The 21,063-nt window shown below is 45.0% G+C and overlaps 3 protein-coding genes across 5 annotated transcripts; 1 reads left to right on the top strand and 2 right to left on the bottom strand.

Annotated features, from left to right (window-relative positions):
• Nucleotides 1-23: 23 nt before the first annotated feature.
• On the top strand, nucleotides 24-2,799 carry rraga (Ras-related GTP binding A). Its single transcript, XM_029174702.3, has 10 exons — nucleotides 24-183; nucleotides 488-611; nucleotides 758-857; nucleotides 962-1,028; nucleotides 1,107-1,329; nucleotides 1,485-1,580; nucleotides 1,658-1,780; nucleotides 1,887-1,978; nucleotides 2,077-2,192; nucleotides 2,281-2,799. The coding sequence occupies exons 2-10, from the start codon at nucleotides 585-587 to the stop codon at nucleotides 2,382-2,384; spliced, it is 948 nt and encodes a 315-aa protein (XP_029030535.1). The 5' UTR covers nucleotides 24-183; nucleotides 488-584; the 3' UTR covers nucleotides 2,385-2,799.
• A 959-nt stretch (nucleotides 2,800-3,758) lies between these two features.
• On the bottom strand, nucleotides 3,759-7,351 carry cnga2b (cyclic nucleotide gated channel subunit alpha 2b). 2 transcript variants are annotated; one of them, XM_055514688.1, is made up of 7 exons: nucleotides 7,268-7,351; nucleotides 6,391-6,512; nucleotides 6,203-6,313; nucleotides 5,919-6,095; nucleotides 5,711-5,818; nucleotides 5,530-5,636; nucleotides 3,759-5,453 (listed from the first exon to the last, which is right to left on the bottom strand). In XM_055514688.1, the coding sequence occupies exons 2-7, from the start codon at nucleotides 6,489-6,491 to the stop codon at nucleotides 3,997-3,999; spliced, it is 2,061 nt and encodes a 686-aa protein (XP_055370663.1). In that variant the 5' UTR covers nucleotides 6,492-6,512; nucleotides 7,268-7,351; the 3' UTR covers nucleotides 3,759-3,996. The 2 variants fall into 2 exon arrangements, with proteins under 2 accessions (XP_055370663.1, XP_029030512.1); XM_029174679.3 differs by lacking the exon at nucleotides 7,268-7,351 and having other exon boundaries at nucleotides 6,391-6,527.
• Nucleotides 7,352-9,107: 1,756 nt separating this feature from the next.
• pls3 (plastin 3 (T isoform)) lies at nucleotides 9,108-20,594 on the bottom strand. Of its 2 annotated transcripts, none has more exons than XM_029173866.3 (16): nucleotides 20,454-20,594; nucleotides 15,647-15,745; nucleotides 15,391-15,542; nucleotides 14,286-14,415; nucleotides 13,999-14,131; nucleotides 13,808-13,889; nucleotides 13,567-13,732; nucleotides 13,309-13,451; nucleotides 12,952-13,047; nucleotides 12,669-12,864; nucleotides 12,054-12,132; nucleotides 11,664-11,781; nucleotides 11,458-11,588; nucleotides 10,652-10,775; nucleotides 10,215-10,339; nucleotides 9,108-10,132 (listed from the first exon to the last, which is right to left on the bottom strand). In XM_029173866.3, exons 2-16 carry the CDS (start codon nucleotides 15,705-15,707, stop codon nucleotides 10,000-10,002), a joined length of 1,869 nt encoding a protein of 622 aa, XP_029029699.1. In that variant the 5' UTR covers nucleotides 15,708-15,745; nucleotides 20,454-20,594; the 3' UTR covers nucleotides 9,108-9,999. The 2 variants fall into 2 exon arrangements, with proteins under 2 accessions (XP_029029699.1, XP_029029700.1); XM_029173867.3 differs by lacking the exon at nucleotides 20,454-20,594 and adding an exon at nucleotides 20,200-20,389.
• Nucleotides 20,595-21,063: the final 469 nt, after the last annotated feature.

The following is a 21,063-nucleotide window of genomic DNA, read 5'->3' as shown; positions in this document are numbered from 1 at the left end:
GAGACAAGACTCGGGGCTGACGACAAAGCGAATCATGTGACTTTTGGCGTAAACAGGAAGCAGCTGATGTTGAGTTCACTGCCTTGCTCACGCCAAGTAATGCACACAAGTGTATTGCTAATAAGAAACAGAAACTGTAGTTGGACGCTGCTTGAATTTAAGTAACTGCTCTACTTTGTCGGGGTAAGTAGTCGATATTCCAACGAGTTTTAACGTACCTGGCTAAACGTTTGGTTGAACTGAACAACCTGGCATGTTTGTAATGCTAGGCCACTTAGCATTAGCTTGCGGGGTTCACGGGATTACAGAAGAAAGCTTTAATAAAGTTAGCGAGCTTCTAATAAGTTAATATTTGTCTACTCTATGTGATAACTTGAATGCGTTTAGACCGGTGAGTTTACACGTGTTTCTCTGCGGTAACGTGGCCTGTCTTGGCCTCGTATTGCTAAGTTACAGCTAGGTGAGAAGATTTGTTTTTGCTCCGCAGCTGAAGGAGAGAAACGGGAGAAGTGCTGCACACACAGCCTGAAGTCATCTGACCCGCAGCTCAGACCAGTGCCTCCACATCGTGTCTGCTGAGGGTGATGTCAGGCTCAGCAATGAAGAAAAAGGTAAAACGGGGGCTGATACGTTAGCATTGAACTACTGTCATGAAGTGGCTGCTATTCACAGAAGTTACATTTACCCTTTACACTGACACAAAACAAGAATAACCCTACGTGATAATAGTGCCAATGTGCTGTATTGGTGCTTTCAGGTGCTACTGATGGGGAAAAGTGGGTCTGGGAAGACCAGTATGAGATCAATCATCTTTGCCAACTACATTGCTCGAGACACACGTCGCCTTGGAGCTACAAGTAAGAACACACTAAGACAGACCCCACCTCAAAGTACATGTTTTGATTCTGGTAGTTTCCTTAACCCAACCTTTTTAATCTTTATTGTTCTCTGTCAAATCTAGTTGATGTTGAACACTCCCATGTACGGTTTCTTGGCAATCTGGTTCTAAACCTGTGGGACTGTGGAGGGTAAAGTACATTTCCATATTTGGGACAGTCATAAGCCCTTTACCTAATCTGAAAAACACTGCACTGTTTATACATCAGGCAGGACACGTTCATGGAGAACTACTTCACCAGTCAGAGGGACAACATCTTCAGAAACGTAGAGGTGCTTATTTATGTGTTCGATGTCGAAAGCCGGGAGCTGGAAAAAGACATGCATTACTACCAGTCGTGCCTGGAGGCCATCCTGCAGAACTCCTCGGACGCCAAAGTCTTCTGCCTTGTGCACAAGATGGACCTGGTGCAGGAAGACCAGAGAGATTTGGTGAGTGTTATTTGATATTTTATGCATTCATTAGTAGATCTCACTTTCACATAAACCGTCGTGGTGATAGCATCACTAAAAATCTGGCTGCTGTTGCTTTTATTTTCTGCCCAGTAGCAAAAGTAAATGTAAGGATGTATATTTAATGTTTCCAGATCTTTAAGGAGCGTGAAGAAGATCTTAAGAGACTCTCGAGACCTTTGGCTTGTACATGCTTCAGGACGTCAATCTGGGATGAAACCCTGTATAAGGTTGTGAACCGATCCTACTACATACTTCTGAGGGTGCTGGTAAACTGATTTAACATTATTTTTAATTGTCTTTTCAGGCTTGGTCCAGCATAGTTTACCAGCTCATCCCAAATGTTCAGCAGCTGGAAACCAACCTGAGAAACTTTGCGCAAATCATTGAGGCAGATGAAGTCCTCCTGTTTGAGAGAGCCACCTTCCTGGTAAGAGCACAAACTGCCCCTGGAACAAAAGTTTGCCCAGACAAAAACTGGATCCAACAGTAAAAGGCACTGATTTTTTGGTTTATGTCGTCCTTTCTAAATGCAGGTGATCTCCCACTATCAGTGCAAGGAGCAGCGTGATGCTCACCGATTTGAGAAGATCAGTAACATTATCAAACAGTTCAAACTCAGCTGTAGGTAGGTTTGCTCTGCAAAAACAAGACCCCCTGCACACAACGCCTGCTGCTTTTATCTTTATGCTAATACTGATGTTATATATATCCTTTTCATTCCAGTAAACTGGCAGCCTCTTTTCAAAGCATGGAAGTGAGGAACTCCAACTTTGCTGCCTTTATTGATGTCTTCACCTCCAACACATATGTCATGGTCATCATGTCGGATCCTTCCATTCGTAAGTGACAATTTTTCTTTGCACACACATTAAAGTAATAGAGGGGGGGAAAAACGCTTAAAACAAATTTCACCTTTGTGTGTTCCAGCATCTGCAGCCACTCTCATCAATATCCGTAATGCTAGGAAACACTTTGAGAAGTTGGAGCGGGTGGATGGACCCAAGCACAGCCTGCACATGCGAATGCGCTAGACAGTTTGTGCCGGTGGATCCTCGCAGCCAATCAGCCCATAGACCACAGGCAGCATGTTGCAGTCGTCCAGCTCTCATACATTGGAGCAGCCCTGCACCGTTTCCTCTATGTCTTCACATTCAATCACAGTTATTAGGGGAAGAAATCATATTTCCTTTTGGTCTAATTTCTACAGTGTCTTCAGATGTTATGCATTCTCTTGGAGTATTTGTCCTAACTTTACACATTAAAGGAAAATGAATAGGTATATTTACTTCACTTTGTCATTCACAATACAAATGTTCACCCTGTGCAGTAACTCCCAGCGATCATGGGATGTTATGTCTAAATGACAAGCAGCAGATACTGTTTGAGTTTCAAAGGCTTTTTGTAAACTCTTACAAACAGTAGATATAAAGACATGTGTTATGTGTATGTGTTTTTTCCGTTATTTATAATTCAACAATCACATGGATCCACAATCTTACAGGCTCTGACCCCTAGCGCCAGTTGTTCTGTACATAGCATGTGGTAGTAAGTTTTGATGTGGGGGGCTGGGCTTTGGGAGCGCGTGTTTATGGGGGAAGGGAGAACAGGACACTGCAGCACACCTGTTCCCTGATTTGCTTGCAGTTGATAGCAGAGTGTGGGCAGATGGTGCAGTGTGTTAACGAACTGCTACGTTAGCAGAGTGTGGGTGCAGATTAGGCCAGTCAGTACACACACACTTGTCCAAATGTTGTTCTTCAGATTTAAAATGGGAGAAGTGTCAACAGAGAGGACAGACTCAGCCTAAATGGAGGCAAAGTGCAGGAAAGGTCTGCAGATGACTGGCCAATACATCAACAGACTATTATAAAAATGATAAATTACTGCACCTACTGCCAAGACTGGATCATTGACAGACCAGCTTCCCTGAGGAAGTTTGTGCAGCATTTCCCATCAATCTTCTCTTATCTCTTATCCAATCATTGAGCAGTGCATCATATTCAGTATGATGAGACACTGAGTTATATTACACACATCTAAAAATCTAAAAACTTAACCAGTATACTTAGATAGATAGATAGATAGATAGATAGATAGATAGATAGATAGATAGATAGATAGATAGATAGATAGATAGATAGATAGATAGATAGATAGATATACTGAGTTTAGTTTTGCACAAGGTTCCCTCCATTGAAGGTAATGAGATTTGCCCGTGGTAACAATCCCATGCAGCTCCAGACGCCTCTTTGCTGCACAGAGCTCGGCTGCATTGTTCCACTCGTGCTTATCGACACTGCTCATGTGGTTGAGTTGTATCCTGGAATGCAGTGGATGAATTACAGGAAAATCCCCACTTGCGCTGTTCAGGCAGTCAGACACATAATAGACACAATGCAAACAGGCAACGTGACTCATTTTAATGAGAGGTGAGAGGTGAAGTCAATGTAACAGACTAGTTTATAGTGTAATAGCTGACCTGGAAAATAAGGACACTGGAAATTAATGAGTTCAAGCACCCAAAAACAAATTATAACATAAATCATATTCAAGTCTTTCGTTGTTCAACAATCTCACAGCTGTACTTCTTGTCCAAATCCATTTATATTCATCAGCTTTGTTTTACAGTCAGCTAAAAGCGTCTCATCTTTTCGGGGAGAGACTCGTTTGTTTCGCGTTGGGGTCTTCGCTCCCCTGCTCCTCGTCGGCCGCCTCCTCGTCCGCGCGCGCCTCCTCGTCGTCGCCCGCGTCCGCGTCCGCCCGGTTGACCTGCCGCTCCAGCGCGGTGATGCGCTGCTTCAGCCGCTGCTGGGTGCGCGTGTATTCGCCGAGCAGCCGGGAGAAGCGCGTGTGCAGGGTGTCCAGCGACGACTCCAGCCGCTCCACCTTCTCCTCCGTGTCCTCCTTGTGCAGGCCGCCGCCCTCTCCGTGCTCGTCCAGCAGGCCCTCCTTCTTCAGGATCTCGCGGCCCCGCTCCTCCAGCACCGTCTTGGCGTCCGGGTACTCGGTCACCGCCTCCATCAGGTCGTCCTTGGAGAGGCAGAAGAGGTCGGAGTAGCCCAGGCTGCGGATGTTGGCCGTGCGGCGATTCCCCATTTTGCTGCCCTTTATGTTCAGAATGCTGATTTCGCCGAAGCAGCTGCCGGCGGTGAGCAGGGCGTACTGTGTGACCCCATCGTCCGCCACCACAGCCAGCTTCCCCTCTTTGATGATGTACATCTCTTTACCGATGTCCCCCTTCCTGCAGATGTAGTCCCCCGGGCTGAAGACCTGCGGGCGTAGTTTGAGCACCAGCTCCACCAGCAGCCCGGCCTCACAGTCCTGAAAGATCCTCACTTTCTTCAGGGTCTCCAGGTGAACATTAATAGCGATCTCAGCCCGCAGCTTGTTCGGCAGGTTCTTCAGCACCTCCTGCTCGTCCACCGCCTTCTTGTTGGTCCACAGGTAGTCGAACCACTTGATGACGCGCGTCTCCAGGTCCCTGCTGACTTTGCGGAACTGCATGTAGTGCTTGATGGCGTCTATGCGGGACTGAAAGTCGGCGCGGGTGGCGTTCATGTTGGCGATCATGGAGCCAACGTTCCCCACGATCGTGGCGAATATCAGCACCCCGACGAGGAAGTCGAAGACCACGAACAGGTACTCTTCGTCCCGCACGGGGGCGGGCATCTCGCCGATGGTGGTGAGAGTGAGGGTGGACCAGTACAGACAGTAGACGTAACTCCAGGACAAGGAGGAATACGCAGGGTCCGAGGTGTTGGGGAAGACCCACGTGTCCGAGCCGAAGCCCAGGGACTTGGATATAGCGTAGTAGATACAAGCGTTCCAGTGGATGATGACCAGGATGTAGAGCACCAGGATGGTGATGCGGAAGATGTTGGGGTAGTTGGTGCGAGTCTCCGTGCGGTCGAAGAACTCGAACATGCGCGGGAAGCGCAGCAGGCGGTTCAAGCGCAGCTGCGGCGTGTGGATGCCGGTGGCGAGGTAGAGCAGGTCCGTGGGCAGGATGGAGGCCGCGTCCAGCTTGAACTGCAGCGTGTGCACGTAGTTGGCCCTCAGCTTGACGTGGTCCTTCACCAGCAGCCCCTGCTCCAGGAAGCCTGAGGCCAAAAGATGGAGGCTGAGGTGAACGCGTGCGCGCCCGGAGGCCCGGAGGCCGTTTTCCTTCACGTTTACCTGTTCGCAGTCGGACGAAGGTGTCCGTCACGTACACGCCGTCGGAGAGGTAGTCCAGCACCAGCCACCAGATGTAGTTCTCCACCTGCAGCCTGTCAAAGCAGGCCCTGTGGACGGAGAGAGGTTTACTGACTCCACCCGTCCCCGCGGCCCCGGCCGGCGGCCCGCGGCGGAGACTCACCTCGCCACCACAAGGAACCAGTTGTACAGCACCGCGGTGGCGATGACGAATAACCAGCGGTAGTAGGCGTCGTCCGCCGGCGACACCACGAACAGATGCCACCTCCTCCTGGAAGCACGGAGCGACAGGAAGCGTTATGTGGCCAATGCAGCGATGGCTTGATTATTAGGTCGTTAACTCGTCAGCCCCTCGTTACCAAAGCACTTACTTGAAGATCCCTTTGGCGTTGTTGCCGTTGATGTCGGGCTGCGTGGTGCTGGTGCGGCTCGGCGCCGTCCTCAGCTCGGGGCCCCGAAAGCGCTCGAGGAAGGAGTCCGGCCGCTCCTCCTCCTCCAGCAGGCTCCTGTGGGCCCACTCCCTCAGCCTGACCACCAGGCTCACCAGCCTGGGATTGAGGAGGGTGATGATGATTTTAAACAGGAAAAAAACCCCAGTCACATTCGTAACAACTTCAAGGCAGCTGTTATTTCCTGCGACGCGTCTGAGTTTCACCTTGAGATAGCGCCGTTCCTCTGAAAGGAATTCCTCGAATTGCCGCCATGAAGGTCGAGAGCGGCGACTCTTTGCAGCTCCGAGGACGTGTCGTCGCAGGCCGAGGGCACCCTGGGAGCAAAGGGTGACACGCATGAGCCCGGCTTCATCCGACCCGCTCCCGCACCCACACGCACCGCCCTCGTCACCTGCTCAGAATACTGTCGGCCGCGTCGGCCTCCTCCTCCAGGGTGGTCCTCACCGACAGGTTGTGGGGCGAGCGGTCCCTCTCCGCCGCCTGGCCCGTCATCTCCAGGCCCCGCGCTGAATCCTGACTCAGAGAGGAGAGAAGCGGAGTGTTTACCGTGCGTACGGCGGGTTTATAGCCAGGGGACCCGGGGGCATCTGGGACGACTGCCGCCGTCCCCTCACGGACCCATCACACGGCAGGTGGTCGCCGTGGCAACCAAAGCTCCAGAAAGACGAGGAAGTTGGCACAGCTACTTGAGTTAGTTATAAGACGACTTGAGGAGGTGGGAAAACCCTGTTCACCCACCAGTTGAGCTCTGTGCCTTTGGACCGCGTCCTCGTCACATTAGGCCACATATATAAACATTTGTCGCCTCAGCACACATCCACCCGCCGCAGAGCAGACAGATGAAGTGTTTAGACGACTGTTACCGTTGTGTGACTAATTGGCGGGTCATTACTGAAAACATACACACACACACACCGCGCCTCGGCGAGCCAATCAGCTGCTGTCCCACAGGAGCCGCATCACTTAGGAAACCAGGCTGTACAGTGTGTGACATAACAGCCCGGGAGCCGCACGCTCAAATAAATGGAGGCTGTAAAAGCAGAGAGTTCGCTTAACGCCATTTTATTGGCCCATATTTGTTTCAAAGGGAAAAAATGGTGCAACTATTCATTTCTACGATTCATTTACAGCGAAAATATTAAATAATTTTACAAACTGAAAAAACAGCAATGCAAACTTGATTCTAATCAATCATAATTTAAATAAAGCCATAAAGAAAATCACAGCAACAATAAATAACTCCTGAGCGACTCTCATCTTATTCTTACCTTGGGTTTCTTTCAGTTACTTCACGTCTATCCTTAAGGTGACTTCACCCAGGGCAGCCGGTTCATCCGACCCATCCTCTGTGGCCACACTAGACGCTATGAGAGCAGGAAGCAGCCAGCGCTGATCTGCTTCCTGAAGTGCATTCCCGTCTGCTCCTCAGGTGCATGAACACGTGGCCCACCTGATCCCCGCATGGATGGAGCACAGGCGGGGGGGGGGGCATGAAGAGCCCAGATGTCAGCTTTAGGCTGAGGAGTCGTCTGGGACCACCCTCCCCTGGCAGTGGAGAATAATAGACGACGCACAGAGCAGCTAACGGGTTTTTCAGCTCACTTTCTATTTATAAACCCTGGGTGTCAATAAATGTTTGACCTTTTTGCTACTATTGCGATCTTTATTTTAATTAGTGCATTAGCCTATAGTGATGAGTATAATATACAAAATATAATTTGTATTATACAAACACACACACACACATATATATATATAGATTTCACTGTGTTGCTTCAATCAGTGAAAAGCTGGTTTTATTATAACTTGTTACTTCATGTACTGTTGTTACGATGCAAATGATCAAGAAGGGATATATATATACCTATTATATAAATATATATTATACAAAATATAATTTGTATATTACACTGTGCTGCTTCAATCAATGAAAGGCTGTTTTTATGACTCACTCCCTTCTTGATCATTTGCATTGTAACAACAGTACGTAAAGTAACAAGTTATAATAAAACCAGCTCCTGATAATTTGACCATATTTGAAAGTAAAATTCTGTGAAGGATCTAAATATTTCCTCTGAAACAGTTGTCCTGATATTAACTCACACTTCATCAGAGATTTCTGTTCCCTCATTTGCTTCAGAATTGGACAGATTATTGTCCATGTCTGTGTTTACTATACATAAAAAACTGTTTTGTTAAATATTGAATTAATGGTCTCATGAGCCTGTGATTGATGCTATGGTTCCAACACTGCACAGACGCCGCTCGCTGACGCAAATGGAGCCTTGAAAATCCAGATGTCACAGGAGACAGCCTCACCATCTGACAGTCTCTGCCTTAAATCGGGAGCACTGGAAACTTAACTAAGGAGCCGTTCGGGGAACGGAGCCCAGAGGACGTTACATCTGAGCGAGATTCAGGCCAGTGAACAGTAAAATACAGTCTGCCACCATGATCCTGTTGTACAAGATCATTAATAAGAAACTGTACAAAAAAACAACATATAAGTCTCAACTGTAAGTTGAACAATGTTTAAAGCCACTTGAAAAGCCTAAAATCCTCCAGACACAACAATTATAAATATAAATACTTTTATAAGGTGCTATTTTAAACAAACTGTGTTTTATGATGAAAAACAGGAACATAAACGCACAAAGGCGGCAACAGTAGAAGAAGCGAGGTAAAAGAAAGGAGAAACAGGCAGCAGTTAAAAAGAAGAGAACAAAGCAAACCTTGAAGTAAAGCACATTTAATAAATCTCACTGCAATGTCACATTTGATCGCTGTTCTGGAGTTTTGGGACCTGGCCAATCACAGTCTAACTTGCACAAGTATGAAAAATATTTATTTGAAGCACTTTCTGGCCAGAGATACAAACAGCCGATGACAAAAGCAATAAACCCAGTTATTCATTTGAGCCTCAGCCATGAAGTGACTTATTGTTGGACTGCAGATAGTGTAAATAGGCACAAATGTGACTTCCTCACATTTCACGTTAATTTTTCATTCAACATCAAAATATCCCATTTTTGCTTTTTTTTTACATTAGTGTATTTGTAGATTTAAAAGAAGTCGTTCATGCTACTACCAGACAGATCAAAACACACGCAGCTCTCAAAGTTGTATTTATTGTTACATGTAAAGCACTTAAGCATCAACATGAACACGGGGCCACATACCATTTGGCCGTCGTCAAAGAATATCATAAAGCTACCTGGAATGAAGTTATTGTTATATTTGGCAATGTTTAATACAAAAAGAGAATGGGGGGGAATCAAAGCGTAAGTAAAATGTCTTTGAATCAAGGCGGCGGCAGAGCAGGAGCCAGGAGAGTCCAGTCATCCCGCTCCTCATCCAACGTAACAGACACGGAAAATAAAAAACAAAGATCAGACACCACACGTCCCAAACCAGCATTTACCTCCAAGAACGAACAGATGACACGTACAAAAGGTCCCAACAGCACGCCAGGATGCTCATCACTGTAGTCTGACTCTATGGCTTCTGTACGCAGATATGTATTTCATGGTGCCAGTTATTAAGGCATGCTTAACTTCAATAAGCGAGAAGGGATATTTGGGAGTCTTGTGCCGAGTACTACACCCTAAACATCCCGTTTGACTCCTTTGTATTCAGGAATGTGTTGCGTAGTCAAGGATATCATTTATCAGTCCGAGTAAAAATATGTAAACAACCTTGCAGCTGAAAATATGCATACATGATTTTAAAAAACAGCATTTTCACACATTAGAGATGCATATTAACATGTCTGTAACAAGCTGCTCCCTGTAACACCATCTTTTGGGAATTTTAGTATTGTGGATTCTTTTTAAATAAGAAAAGACGGTTCTTCTCAGAAACATGCCAACTGTGATTCACTGTTCTTGTTAAAAAAAAAAAAAAAACCTAAATCGATTATTCTTCATCCCTTCAGTTGGGGGAGCTTTTTAAAACGCTAATGGATTGTGGGTATAGTGTCATAACAATTAATGCCAGTCTCTCAGACACGCTTCATCCCCCGACCCATCAAGCAGGCAAAGACGGTCATCACCATTTTGGGTTTGACCTCCACCAGGTCCTCTGGGAGGGCGTAGACACGGGCCCCGATCTTCCTCGCCATGGAGACGGCATATCTAGGAAAAGCACACAGGTTTACTCGTCTGTTCACAAAGGTTCTCGCTTCACATTCTGCTAACTTGCGGTCCAGGCGCTTACTTGGCGTTCTCCAGCTTGTCATCTTCAGAGAGGGAGCCGGTCTTTATCAGCTCGTAGTTGATGCTGCCCGGCTGGATGGCGTCTATCAGTTCCAGCACTGCCAAACTGCTGCTGATCTCTTTGTCCTGATCAACACATACATACGTTAAGGACTTAACAGACACACCTGCAACAGACTCTTTTCTAGACTGAGATCATAAACACTGTGACTATGAAAAATCTGCTTTGCTATCACTTTGTGGATGAACTTTAATGGCCATGCAAATAAAACATAATACGGAAAATAATCGAAGACAATAGTTCTTCCCATCCCTTTGTCTAAGCCAGTATGGCTGTCCTAGCTCGCTAGTCACAGCTGAACGAAATACAAACTTCGAGTAGACTAGTGTGGGCCTCATGTTCATGTTCCATAAGAACATTCTTTACAGCTCACTTACCTTAAAGCTTGAAATCTTGGTGGATTTTCCAGCGCTGGCCAACGTTTTGTTCACCCACTTTACGATGATGTCATCATTTGCTTTCGCTCCATCTCCCAGGTCCTCCAGTACATTCAACGTATATCTAAAAGAGTAAAGCACACAAGAATGTGAAATAATTTAGACAGTATAGACTTCCACAATAATGACATTTTGAGTCAGACGTAGGAAAATGACACACAGCGCGTGAACATGAGGAACTACCAAATATGACAACCCATCTTGTGACAGGACGTATTTAAGTTCATGGAAATACGGCCTTATTTTGAAACACACGCATCCACACCACTGGAATGGAAAGGAGGTTACCAATTTGCTAAAATCTGTTTATGGCAAATATATATATATAATGCTTTCACAATGATTGTACCAGTGAAGAGTGATGGTGATTGTAGTGTTTGGAAAGACCGCACAGACACAATGATTGAAGAATAAACTGGTATTTGAAGCAGTGCCATCAATTTAAACATCAACCCATGATCATTTACCCAGGCATCTTAAGAAATTTAATGAGTTTGTTTTCTCTGGAAAAGCTTGGTAATTCCTTCCCACACTCATTTGTCATTTTGAGTTTTGTTTCTATTGAAGTCAAGAAATATAAATTTACCACTCTATTCTACTTAAATACATCAATCCTGAAGTACATTAAACCACATATTGCTTAAATTCGTTTCTGTTTTTCTACCACAAATCAGATGCAGTTTCTTTTCATTCCAGTGGGTTTATTTCATAACCGGCTCACAAACAGTGCTGTCTCTGGGTTTTACCTTCTCATGAGCTGCCACACCAGTGCCAGAGTTAGGGTGGGGTTGCCATCATTCAGGTCCTGCCCGCCGATGCCAACAAGTGAGAACTTGGCTGTTTTGCCCAAGTCCACGGCATAGTTACAATTCTCCAACTGCAGACACAAAACAGAGCTGGAGCATAAAAAATGTTGTTTGTCGTTACTTTGATATCGAGGGATGTTGCTGACCTTCTTCATGTTTGTTCCCAGCTTGGGGTACGGTGGCTTGTTGACCCTGTTGTTCCAGTCAACAGGTATTTTAATCTTCTCATAGAGTTGGAGGATCACCAAGGCATCCTGCAGGTCTCTACAAGACAAGGTGAGATCCAAGCAGGTGTGAAACATCTTCAGATACCAGTGTAAACACTGGTGACTAAAAGTGGTAGGAGTGGTAGGAGTGTGTGTGTGTGTGTGTGTGTGTGTACGTCTCTATTTCCTAGTGTGGAGACATGTTGCACAAATACTGATGATGAAAACAACAAAGCATTAGAGTTGAGGGTGGAATTCAGCTTTGCTTACTTCAGGTTAGCGAAAGAGACTAGTATAGCGAGATGAATATATGTGTGTGTCTATACATACACATAGAGATGATTGACATGTGGGTTCACTCCCAGTGAGTTCATCCAGTTTCTGAACGTCCTCTCCTCTCGTGTCTCACCTACAAACCACAATTAATACCAGATGATCCAGCCATACGGGAGGTGTCTTAGTACTAATTAGTATGTGTGACGACACTATCATTTTAAAGGCATGTTATCTACCCAGCCAACTACCTGTGCGCCTATTGTCTGTACAGAAAATTATTTTTCAGGAGAGGTCACAACTAGGAGCGGCTCGTTGTCACATTAAAATGCTACGAGAAACCTATAGGCTGTGCAGTGTGAGTCATGTACAGAATGAAGCTGTGCTTCTTTGTGGCTGAAAGCACTGAAAACCTGCTTTGTTGCTTTTACTAGTAGCCATAGTATCACGCAGAAATGTGTAAAATCCTTGGCCAGGGTTTGTACAGGTATGTCTGCATTTCTGTCCTTATGACAGTAGTGAGATAGTGATTATGCCGAGAGTCAAGTCAAGTTCAAGCCAAGCGGTTCTAAGGGGATTATAAATAAATTATCTTATTTCTTCAGAGCCAGTTTCAAGTGACAGCATCAGAAATACATTTTTATACAACACATTTTATTCTGCTTTCTGTACCTTCCAGCAGTTTCCAGTCAATGTCCTGGTTCTCGGGTTTGGTCAGCGCTGGGTATTTGTTGAACAGATTTGCCACAAACGCAAGGTTGAGCTTGGGGTTACCGCTGACAACGTCAGCTGGGGTGACGAACTGTCGACAGCCGAGCCTGTCGGCCTGCTGGAGCATGGCCTCCGCCCTCTTCAGGTCGTCTTTCTCCTGTTCAACACAGAGCAGGCGCTTTGATTAGAGACGCCGGGCAGCTGTTACCATGTGGTGAAGGTACTCAACTGGTAGAGCACTCACACTGAAGCCTCCCATGTTGATGTCTATGCGTGGATGGTCGTCGTCTGTGCCTTTTGGGGAGATTTGATTCAGGAGGTGGAAATAGGCTCTTGAGTCCTGGAAAAAAATAAAACATGCATTTTGAAATTTGATAATCTATAGTAAACTGATGCATGACAACAACTGTACACAGTGTTTGTGTTTGTTCTACCATGTATGTTGTTTCAAACATTTAAAATATTAAAATAAATATATGCTTCTTTAAACGTATTTACATGTTATGTAATACTGGTTTATAACAACTCTCACACAAAGTATTTAGCCGTTGTCAGTGCACCTAGTGTTTGAACACTGAATCGAGCGCTTTAAATAACTCACCTTGATGTCACCGCTGAAGTTGTTGATCTTCTGCCAGCCAGCATTTTCCAGGTGAAAGTTTGCCCAACGTAACAGCAGTTCTTCTGGAGACAGCTTCATCAGGTCTTCCAGCGTTTCCCCCTCTCTCAGCAGTGCTGCCAGCGCTGTCAAGGGGTGTTAATGATCAGTTAGGCTACTTGACAACAGACCAGGAAACGCTTACAAAAAACAAACTCGGGCGCATTTTACATAATGGGCAATCTCAAATACGTCCTGTACCTTCATTTCTGCTGAGCTCAATGTCAGCAAACAAGCCGATCTTAATGATCTGCCACAGCAGGCCCAGCACCAGATGAGGTTTCCCCTCCTTCAGGTCTAGAGCACCGATGTTCACCACATGGCAGCCGATGGCAGAGGCCGAATTCAGGGCCAGGTTCAGATTTTCCTGCAAAGCACAAAACATCAGAAGCTGGAGGGTTTTGCTAGAAGTGATCAATGATGTGAATGAATTATGACTGACCTGTGTTGTGAATGTTGTCATTTTCTTCTTATTGATGGTTCTCTCGTCGATAGTGTCTGGCACCGACAGGTTGACCATTTTACTGTACAAACAGGGACAACCGAGCGTGAGCATTGGCTGAACACACTATAAAACAAAGGGTTAAACAAAGGACAGTGTTGTTTCTCTGAAGAAAAGACAAAACCTCTCACCAGAGTACGATACCATCTCCAACAGCCCTGAAGAGAGAGTCTGTGTTAGGATCCATGGGCAGGACGTGCTGGCAGTCAGGGTCTTTCTCCAGGGCGGTGTTGATCCAGTTCACAAAAGCGAATCGCTCCTCCTCTGTAAGAATGCACAGTGACAGGTATCACTTAAAGCAATATAATCATTTCCCCAAGGGGCTGAATAAAGCAGCTATCTTATCTTAATAGGTGGTGTCACTCATGACAGCTGACTTCAGAGGATGGTTTGACCATTACGGATCACTGTGACCTACCGGAGTACGAGTGTTGTGTCCCTTCGCTCGACAGCTCCGATGTTCCTCCAATGGCAAAGATGCCTTCTTTTCTGTTGATGGCCTTCCGGAAGGTTTTTGCTACTTCACTGCCTCGCAGTTCCTGAACGATCTAAAGGAGACCAAGATTATATTTTATCATGTGGATTATTATTTATCTCTGGACCGAATGCAATCCACAACATGTATAATCTGACTGCTCAAATAACTTAAATACCAGCTGGATCAAATGCTTAATAATATTATGGATGTTACAAAAGTTGGTTTAGGCTAAAAACGAAGGAAGTGAGATTGACTGTAGTGATTCAATGTCAGACTGTTGGACAGACAGTCCAAACATTACAGTGGTAATTGGCAAGTACCAGTAGATTGCTGTTATCACCTGACACCACCTGCAGGCTCTCTAAGCCACAACATGAAATAATTATGTCTAAACATTACATCAAGCTCAAGAACAACATCCAATGGGACCACTATGAGCCTTGAAGCATGACTTCATACTGTATATACATACACAATGCACATGCCAGTGTCCTATAACAGAGCTGTGTGCTGAGTGTGCTCCATCACAACATATTGACACTTCCTGAGGCCAAAGTTATCACTGCTTTGTCAGTGACCTCAGCTACCAGGCATTGGTGAGCACAATGGGCTATTCAGCACGAAAAGAAAAGAATACTTTTCCACAAAAACACACAGGCGGTCACAAGACACAAGCTTGCATTTCCTTCACCATTAGGTAAAAGAGGTAAATGACCATTAATAACATTTGTGCTCGGTTCTGCAGGACCCCATTTCTTATATGCCTTGTATGTGTGTTGTATACATAACAATGTATTTGTTGATGAGCACAGTCAGTGCTGAGACGAAATACTGGAAGTCACAGCACTTTGCTGACTTTACATCCACATCCCCAGAGGCGATGTATGACTCTGTGAGTGTGTGTGTGGGGGGGGGTGTGGCAGAAGTTTATCTCTTGGCATCTGTGCAGCAACTAAAAGTTGCTTTGCATAGCAAACGCCCAGGTGATAGGAAAACAAAGCCCAGTTTACAGGAAGGAAATCTGTGACACGATAGTTTGACATACCGACAAAAACTCATCAAAGCTGATCCTGTTGTCATGGTCGCGATCAAGTTTCAGGATGATTTCTCGAACCATGTATCCAGGTAGTGGGTGACCGGCCTCTCTGAGGAGCTCGTTTAGTTCATAATCACTGATAAATCCATTCTTGTCCAGATCTATGGATACAGAGAAGAACAATCAAGCACCAAGACAACAGGAACAATCAGCTCTAAAACACAGCTAAAACAAATGTACTAATAGGACTTTTGTTTTTACCCACCAATTTTTGCAAAGATCTCCCTCATCTCCTCCATCTCATCTTTTGTTATCTTTCCAGACATTTTTCTGTGATTGACCAGAAGCCGTCAGTCAGGTCGGGCTGCAGAAAGGGGGAAAAAAAAGCAAACAATCATGATCAGGGTCTAGAAATAACATGTGTGTCAACTTGACGGAAAGCCCCATTAGCTGCCTGTAAACTTCCTTCAGGCCTTTTCAATCTTATGAATGTCCTAATACTCATCTAACTGCTGCTATCGGCTGTAAAAACTCTTAACACCTAATAACGTCTGACTCTCAGTAAGAATGCACCTACAATGTGAATTTCAGACCCTTCCATTATTTCTAAGTGGTAGAACTCGCAAAATCGCAGGGTGTTCAAATACTTCTGTCCCTCACTGTAAGTGGAACGTGATGTACGCATCTCCTCACTGACCTCTGCTGATCATATCTACTGTTCTCCTTGGCATTTTTCTTACCCATGCATGACTCTGAAATTATCCAAGTAATTTCCTGTTATTGTATAGCAGTGAAAAGGTTTTGAATGAAAGAGTGAGGTAAGTTTTCTATTTTGATACAATACTTAACACAAAACTATTAATAAGCATCTATGTCTGCCACAAATTAAAACTGATCAATTTGATAACATCAGTGTCAGGACTGAAGACTTATTTTCATTTATTTTTGTTTCCAGACAAAAGAAAAATGCAGTGTTCCCAAATTCTTCTGAGCAATCGGAAATTCAATAGGAACAAGGAATTCCTCTGAGCACCTCATTCCCACTCCACAATGGTGGAGAAATGCATTAGGCCCTGGGCAGATCGAGCTTCACTTACAGAGAGGTGAGGCGGGTGTGCTGCCTCACTTTCCAAAGCTAAACTGGTAAGATAGCATTCCTCAACACGGGTTTTCACAAAACAAGGAGGGGGTTATCCTGCGGTAAAGCAGGCATTGTGGTCCTTTGCAGACAGAAAATTGTTCCCATTTCCTGATTCAGTTCAGACTGATGGTTTTCACAGTATATTAGTCAGACACACCAGGTTTGGACAACTGGTTTCCCTAATGTGTTAAACTAGAATCGGGTACAGTTGAAGGTCTAGTAAATTGAACGGAGCAACGTTTGGGTGATTATTAAGGGAAACCTCTGTCATCTAGTCTCCCTGTGGCCTCAGCAGTATCGGGCACACACTGAGGCAGATACACAATAAACAAAAGCCCACTAACCGTGCATCCTCTTTCATGAATGAAACTATTAATAGTTCACAGGGGGGTAGCAATGGGATTCAGTTCCAATAATACTACTTGTTCTAACTAAACAAAGTCATGGCGTAACAGGATGATACCTTGTCCCACACAATGAGGAATGTCTTACTCATCAACGTCACATAAACATCATCTGGACTTCATTGATAAAAAAAGTCAAAAACTGCAGGATGTTGTGCTGGGCAATAGGAAAACCAAGGTTAGGTTGGTCACTTTAAGTGGCATCAGCACAAAGTGAGCTAAGCCAGACGTACCAGTCCATGAATCAGAGAGGAAGGATTGTTTTCCCTTCACTAAGTAACACTAAATCAGGCAAGGACAAACTCCTGACTAAACCATTAGGAAAATGACGATGTCAGTGATGTTATATTTAACTTTTCCTCCAGAAGGACGTGAAATGCGGCAGCTGAAGTGAGCCCCACTACAAGACCAGCAGACAAACATTACCTCATTTGCCAGCTCTTGTCACACCCTCCACACAGACGCAGTGAAAACAGAAGAGGGGTTAAGTACACGGAGCAGGAGCACAGATGGCGGCGCACAACTGTGAGATGTATCACTGGTGGTGCAGAAGAATGGACGGTCTGTAGAAACGGTCGCAGACCACGGCCATAAATCCTGCGTAACAGTAGAAAATGTGTTTCTAGTGTCAGCCTCCACGCACAGTTGCTGTCTTTGACAGCTGGTCTGAGCGTTGGACAGAGAAGAAATTCCTCTTCCAATTGCAGAAGAAGAAGTATTTAAGATGCCATTAAAACAAAGCTGTAGATATGCAGTTATGTCAGTGCAGGCTGTCTGCTAGCGTGGTCAGGTGATATGTAGTTGAAGCAAAACAAGAGCAACTGGACTTTCCTCGTAGACTGATGGTTCACCACCGACTCAGGAAGCTCTCAGTGCTCTGACTTGTTTTTAAACTGGTTATCACTCACCAGTGCTTCTTTCCAAGCACCAGACTTGGAGAACTGGTGAGCCAGAAACAGCACATTGGTGTTGTTTACAATTGCCTTTAATGGATCTTTCAGTCAATTTACAGCGGAGGCTTGTTCCCAGATGGGCGAGTTAAATGTGCAGCGCTGACACACCCCGGCCCGCCGCCGTTTCATCCACACGGCTACATGGGAAATGGGAGGCACACAAATAGATTGGGCACCCTTCCCAAATGTGGCCACGTTCATACGCACACACCCAACTTAGTCTGCAAGAACATGGAGCTTTTTACTCAGTCACAGTCATCCGCAGATAGGAAGCAAAGCCAGTCACGCCGGCCCCTTTATTTCCCCCTGTGTGGATAAGATAAGCACATACTGACAGGTAAGGAGAAGGTGACGACAAATACTGTTTGCGGCGTTTACACAACTCTGACATCACGTACAGCTGCAACCAAAACAACCTAGGTCGCCTTAAAGGGCATTTAAAGCTTACCAGCCTAAGCTAAAGGTGAGTCATCATGGACATATTCAAATTAAACTGGAATGGTGTCATACACCGGCAGGACCTTCGCCGTGAGTCCCAATCTTTACTATCCACAGTACACTACGGTTCAGCACATGAAGAGATGGAGCTGGAGTAATTAAGTGGGGAATGTCATTAGACTGGTTAGGGGCTTGCGCTTCAGGTAAGCAGCCACACCTGAACACGGGTTGACGAGAACACAACAAAAGCACTCCAACGCAGAACCCTTTACAAGTGGCAGGAGCAGTACAATTACAGTACAGTTAAAAGGGCCAGACACTGACAAATAGGCTTTGCTTCGTGTACTTGAACAAGATACTTTAGGCGAGAGTGCCTTTGTAGAAATCAATGCTTCATTAAACTATTAGGCGATGTTTAATGTATGTGTTTTTAATGCAGACTGAAATAGAAACACCTGGACCTGTTCAAACTATAGGGGCTTGTACAGGTCTTCTAGTTCAAATCAGCTTTGAAATTAAAAACCATTAGAAAACTCTAACTCTAAAACCTGAAAGCACCCCCTGCAAATCCTGACAGCATAAAAACTGGTGCCACCTGTCATTCACACAGGCGCAAGCGCTGACAAGGGGCCGAAACAAACCGCATCTGTTCCACTCGACTTGGTTGCCTTTAGAAACACCGTCAGACATCTAGGATCTGCATCTGACACACCTACGTTCCAAACGTTCGTCATTTTGCATCATGGCCAAGGGTAATTGACATTTTACTTCAGCTGTTGTGACGCATAGCACACATACCACATATGCACATTCATGGGCAAATTATCTGCAACATCATCATCTGCACCACGACAGGCAGGGTTAGAATGACTTACAGCTTTTTACTTTCCCACAAAGGAAATACTTCTGAAACAATCCTGAAACTTCAAACTTTGTCTCATAAGGCGACTAAAGGCATCGCTGTATACACCACCAATATATAATTACAGGCGGCAAGTACAAAAGAAACCATACTGAAACACTAAAAATTACGTCTGGAAGTAATAAAACTACAAATGACCTGCATTTTCTTAACACGCTGTTCTAAGCCACCACATTTATCAAGATTAAATCTAAGTCTTTCTGATACTAACAGACAGTCTTGTTTATCCAACACTAATCCACAAGTGAGAGGCCAGATGCACATGTGTTGCGGCACAGGGAAAAAATCTGGTAAATCGCTCAGAGGAACCGTTAAACAGACCACTGTTTTACATGAGTGAAAACACAATAACTAAGGGTTGCTTCGCTGCAGAATCACATACTTGAACATCCGTTTAGTAAGGAGCCTATACATAAAACCTCTGGATCAGAGGAGAGAGAGGGGCAGAACTGTGCCTGAAACACCTACGTAGATGCACTTGTACAATATATACAACCATGACACAAAGGTTTTCAGGTAGAAAACACAAATCCTCTGCTGCAGATGACATTCACTTCTCCGCTTCACTGTTTGCAGACTGTTTATTTACGCGGGGGCCACTTATACAGGAGCTTGTGTACAAAGGAATAGTTTAGGAACTAGAGCTGACTCCACCTATGCGGCTCCCTCCGGTGAGCCCCGGCGAACGAAATGAACGAACTGATTGTGTCTCGCACGCTCCTTCCATTTGCCATATTTATTCATATTTAACGACACTTATAATTCACTAAATCAACAGTTCTGATATACTAGTGAAACCTTTGTAGAATCTTGCAACAAAACACCTACTTCTTACATCACCCACGCGGAGTAAGTTTACTAACTTGCCTCGCGTTGCCCGCCTTCTGTTTATTAGTTGCAATTAGTAGTCATCTAACCACAAAGCAGAGATGAGTTTAGCTGAGCGTTAGCGTTACGTACCCAGCGCAGCGGGGATGAGAAGGCTGCCGTGAGGATGAGGCGTTACGCAGCTGGAGCTAGTCGGCTAACGTAGCAACAGACATGCAAGTTTACAGACAGGAAACTATCCCCGTCTGCGCTGCAGACCCGCACCTCCGAGGAGCCGGGAGCGGCCGTAGGAGTGACGAATGGCTAAGGCTACGGTTTGTTTTAGCAGACGCGGCTGACCTGTAAGTACTTGGGGGTGTAGAAGTTGCCAGGAAATTGGTACTTACTGTCGGTGCGCCTGAAATTCCAGACAACGTCCAGTTTGGAGTCCTCCCTCCTCCACGTAGAGACAAAAGTGCACGGCAGTTGGAATGTTGGCCCGCCCCGCCCTGCGGTGACGTCACCGCCAGGCGTTCACACGAGCGTAGCTGCCACTGAATGCAGGATTACTTGTGTCAAACCTAAACAAACAAATGCAAAAACAGACTTTATTGGATAACAATGAACATTTTGTGTGTAAATGGTTTATTTAACAATAAATATAATTTAATTTTTTTACAGCTGCCCCAGATGGCAAAATTATCCTGTTAAGTAAATACTAATTTGGCCCCTGTGTATTTTATTTATGACCTCGTTATTCTAGTGTGACTTTAATTAATTGTTTTGTTTCTGTGTTAACTTCATGTTGGTCTTATTAAAAACTTGAACAGGTGTAATTTGCTACTGTACTTGTCACTGATGAAAACAGAAGATAGACAGCCTTGTGTTTTGTCAACGCAACTCGTTTAAAATAAGCAGTGACTAATAGAAATGATTCAATGTTATACGATGGTATTGTTGGAGTTTAAATTCAATTTATTGTTGTTGGAACATTAGGGTGGAAAACTGTGTATAAGT

The sequence above is a fragment of the Betta splendens genome, chromosome 14 (assembly GCF_900634795.4).
Source record: "Betta splendens chromosome 14, fBetSpl5.4, whole genome shotgun sequence".
Classification (NCBI taxonomy): domain Eukaryota; kingdom Metazoa; phylum Chordata; class Actinopteri; order Anabantiformes; family Osphronemidae; genus Betta; species Betta splendens.
This window is presented reverse-complemented; position numbering and strand designations above follow the sequence as displayed.

Excerpts from the sequence above, each read along its gene's own strand:
- rraga (XM_029174702.3), top strand. The coding sequence starts at position 585 with ATGTCAGGCTCAGCAATGAAGAAAAAG. Across the intron at positions 1,330-1,484 it reads AGGAAGACCAGAGAGATTTG|ATCTTTAAGGAGCGTGAAGA; the intron begins GTGAGTGTTATT and ends TAATGTTTCCAG. Across the intron at positions 1,581-1,657 it reads GGGATGAAACCCTGTATAAG|GCTTGGTCCAGCATAGTTTA; the intron begins GTTGTGAACCGA and ends TTGTCTTTTCAG.
- cnga2b (XM_055514688.1), bottom strand. The coding sequence starts at position 6,491 with ATGACGGGCCAGGCGGCGGAGAGGGACCGCTCGCCCCACAACCTGTCG. Across the intron at positions 6,314-6,390 it reads GCCGACAGTATTCTGAGCAG|GGTGCCCTCGGCCTGCGACG; the intron begins GTGACGAGGGCG and ends CTTTGCTCCCAG. Across the intron at positions 5,637-5,710 it reads TGGTTCCTTGTGGTGGCGAG|GGCCTGCTTTGACAGGCTGC; the intron begins GTGAGTCTCCGC and ends CTCCGTCCACAG.
- pls3 (XM_029173866.3), bottom strand. The coding sequence starts at position 15,707 with ATGTCTGGAAAGATAACAAAAGATGAGATGGAGGAGATGAGGGAGATC. Across the intron at positions 13,890-13,998 it reads GGAGATGGTATCGTACTCTG|TAAAATGGTCAACCTGTCGG; the intron begins GTGAGAGGTTTT and ends CTGTTTGTACAG. Across the intron at positions 12,133-12,668 it reads TGACTGGAAACTGCTGGAAG|GTGAGACACGAGAGGAGAGG; the intron begins GTACAGAAAGCA and ends TGTGGTTTGTAG.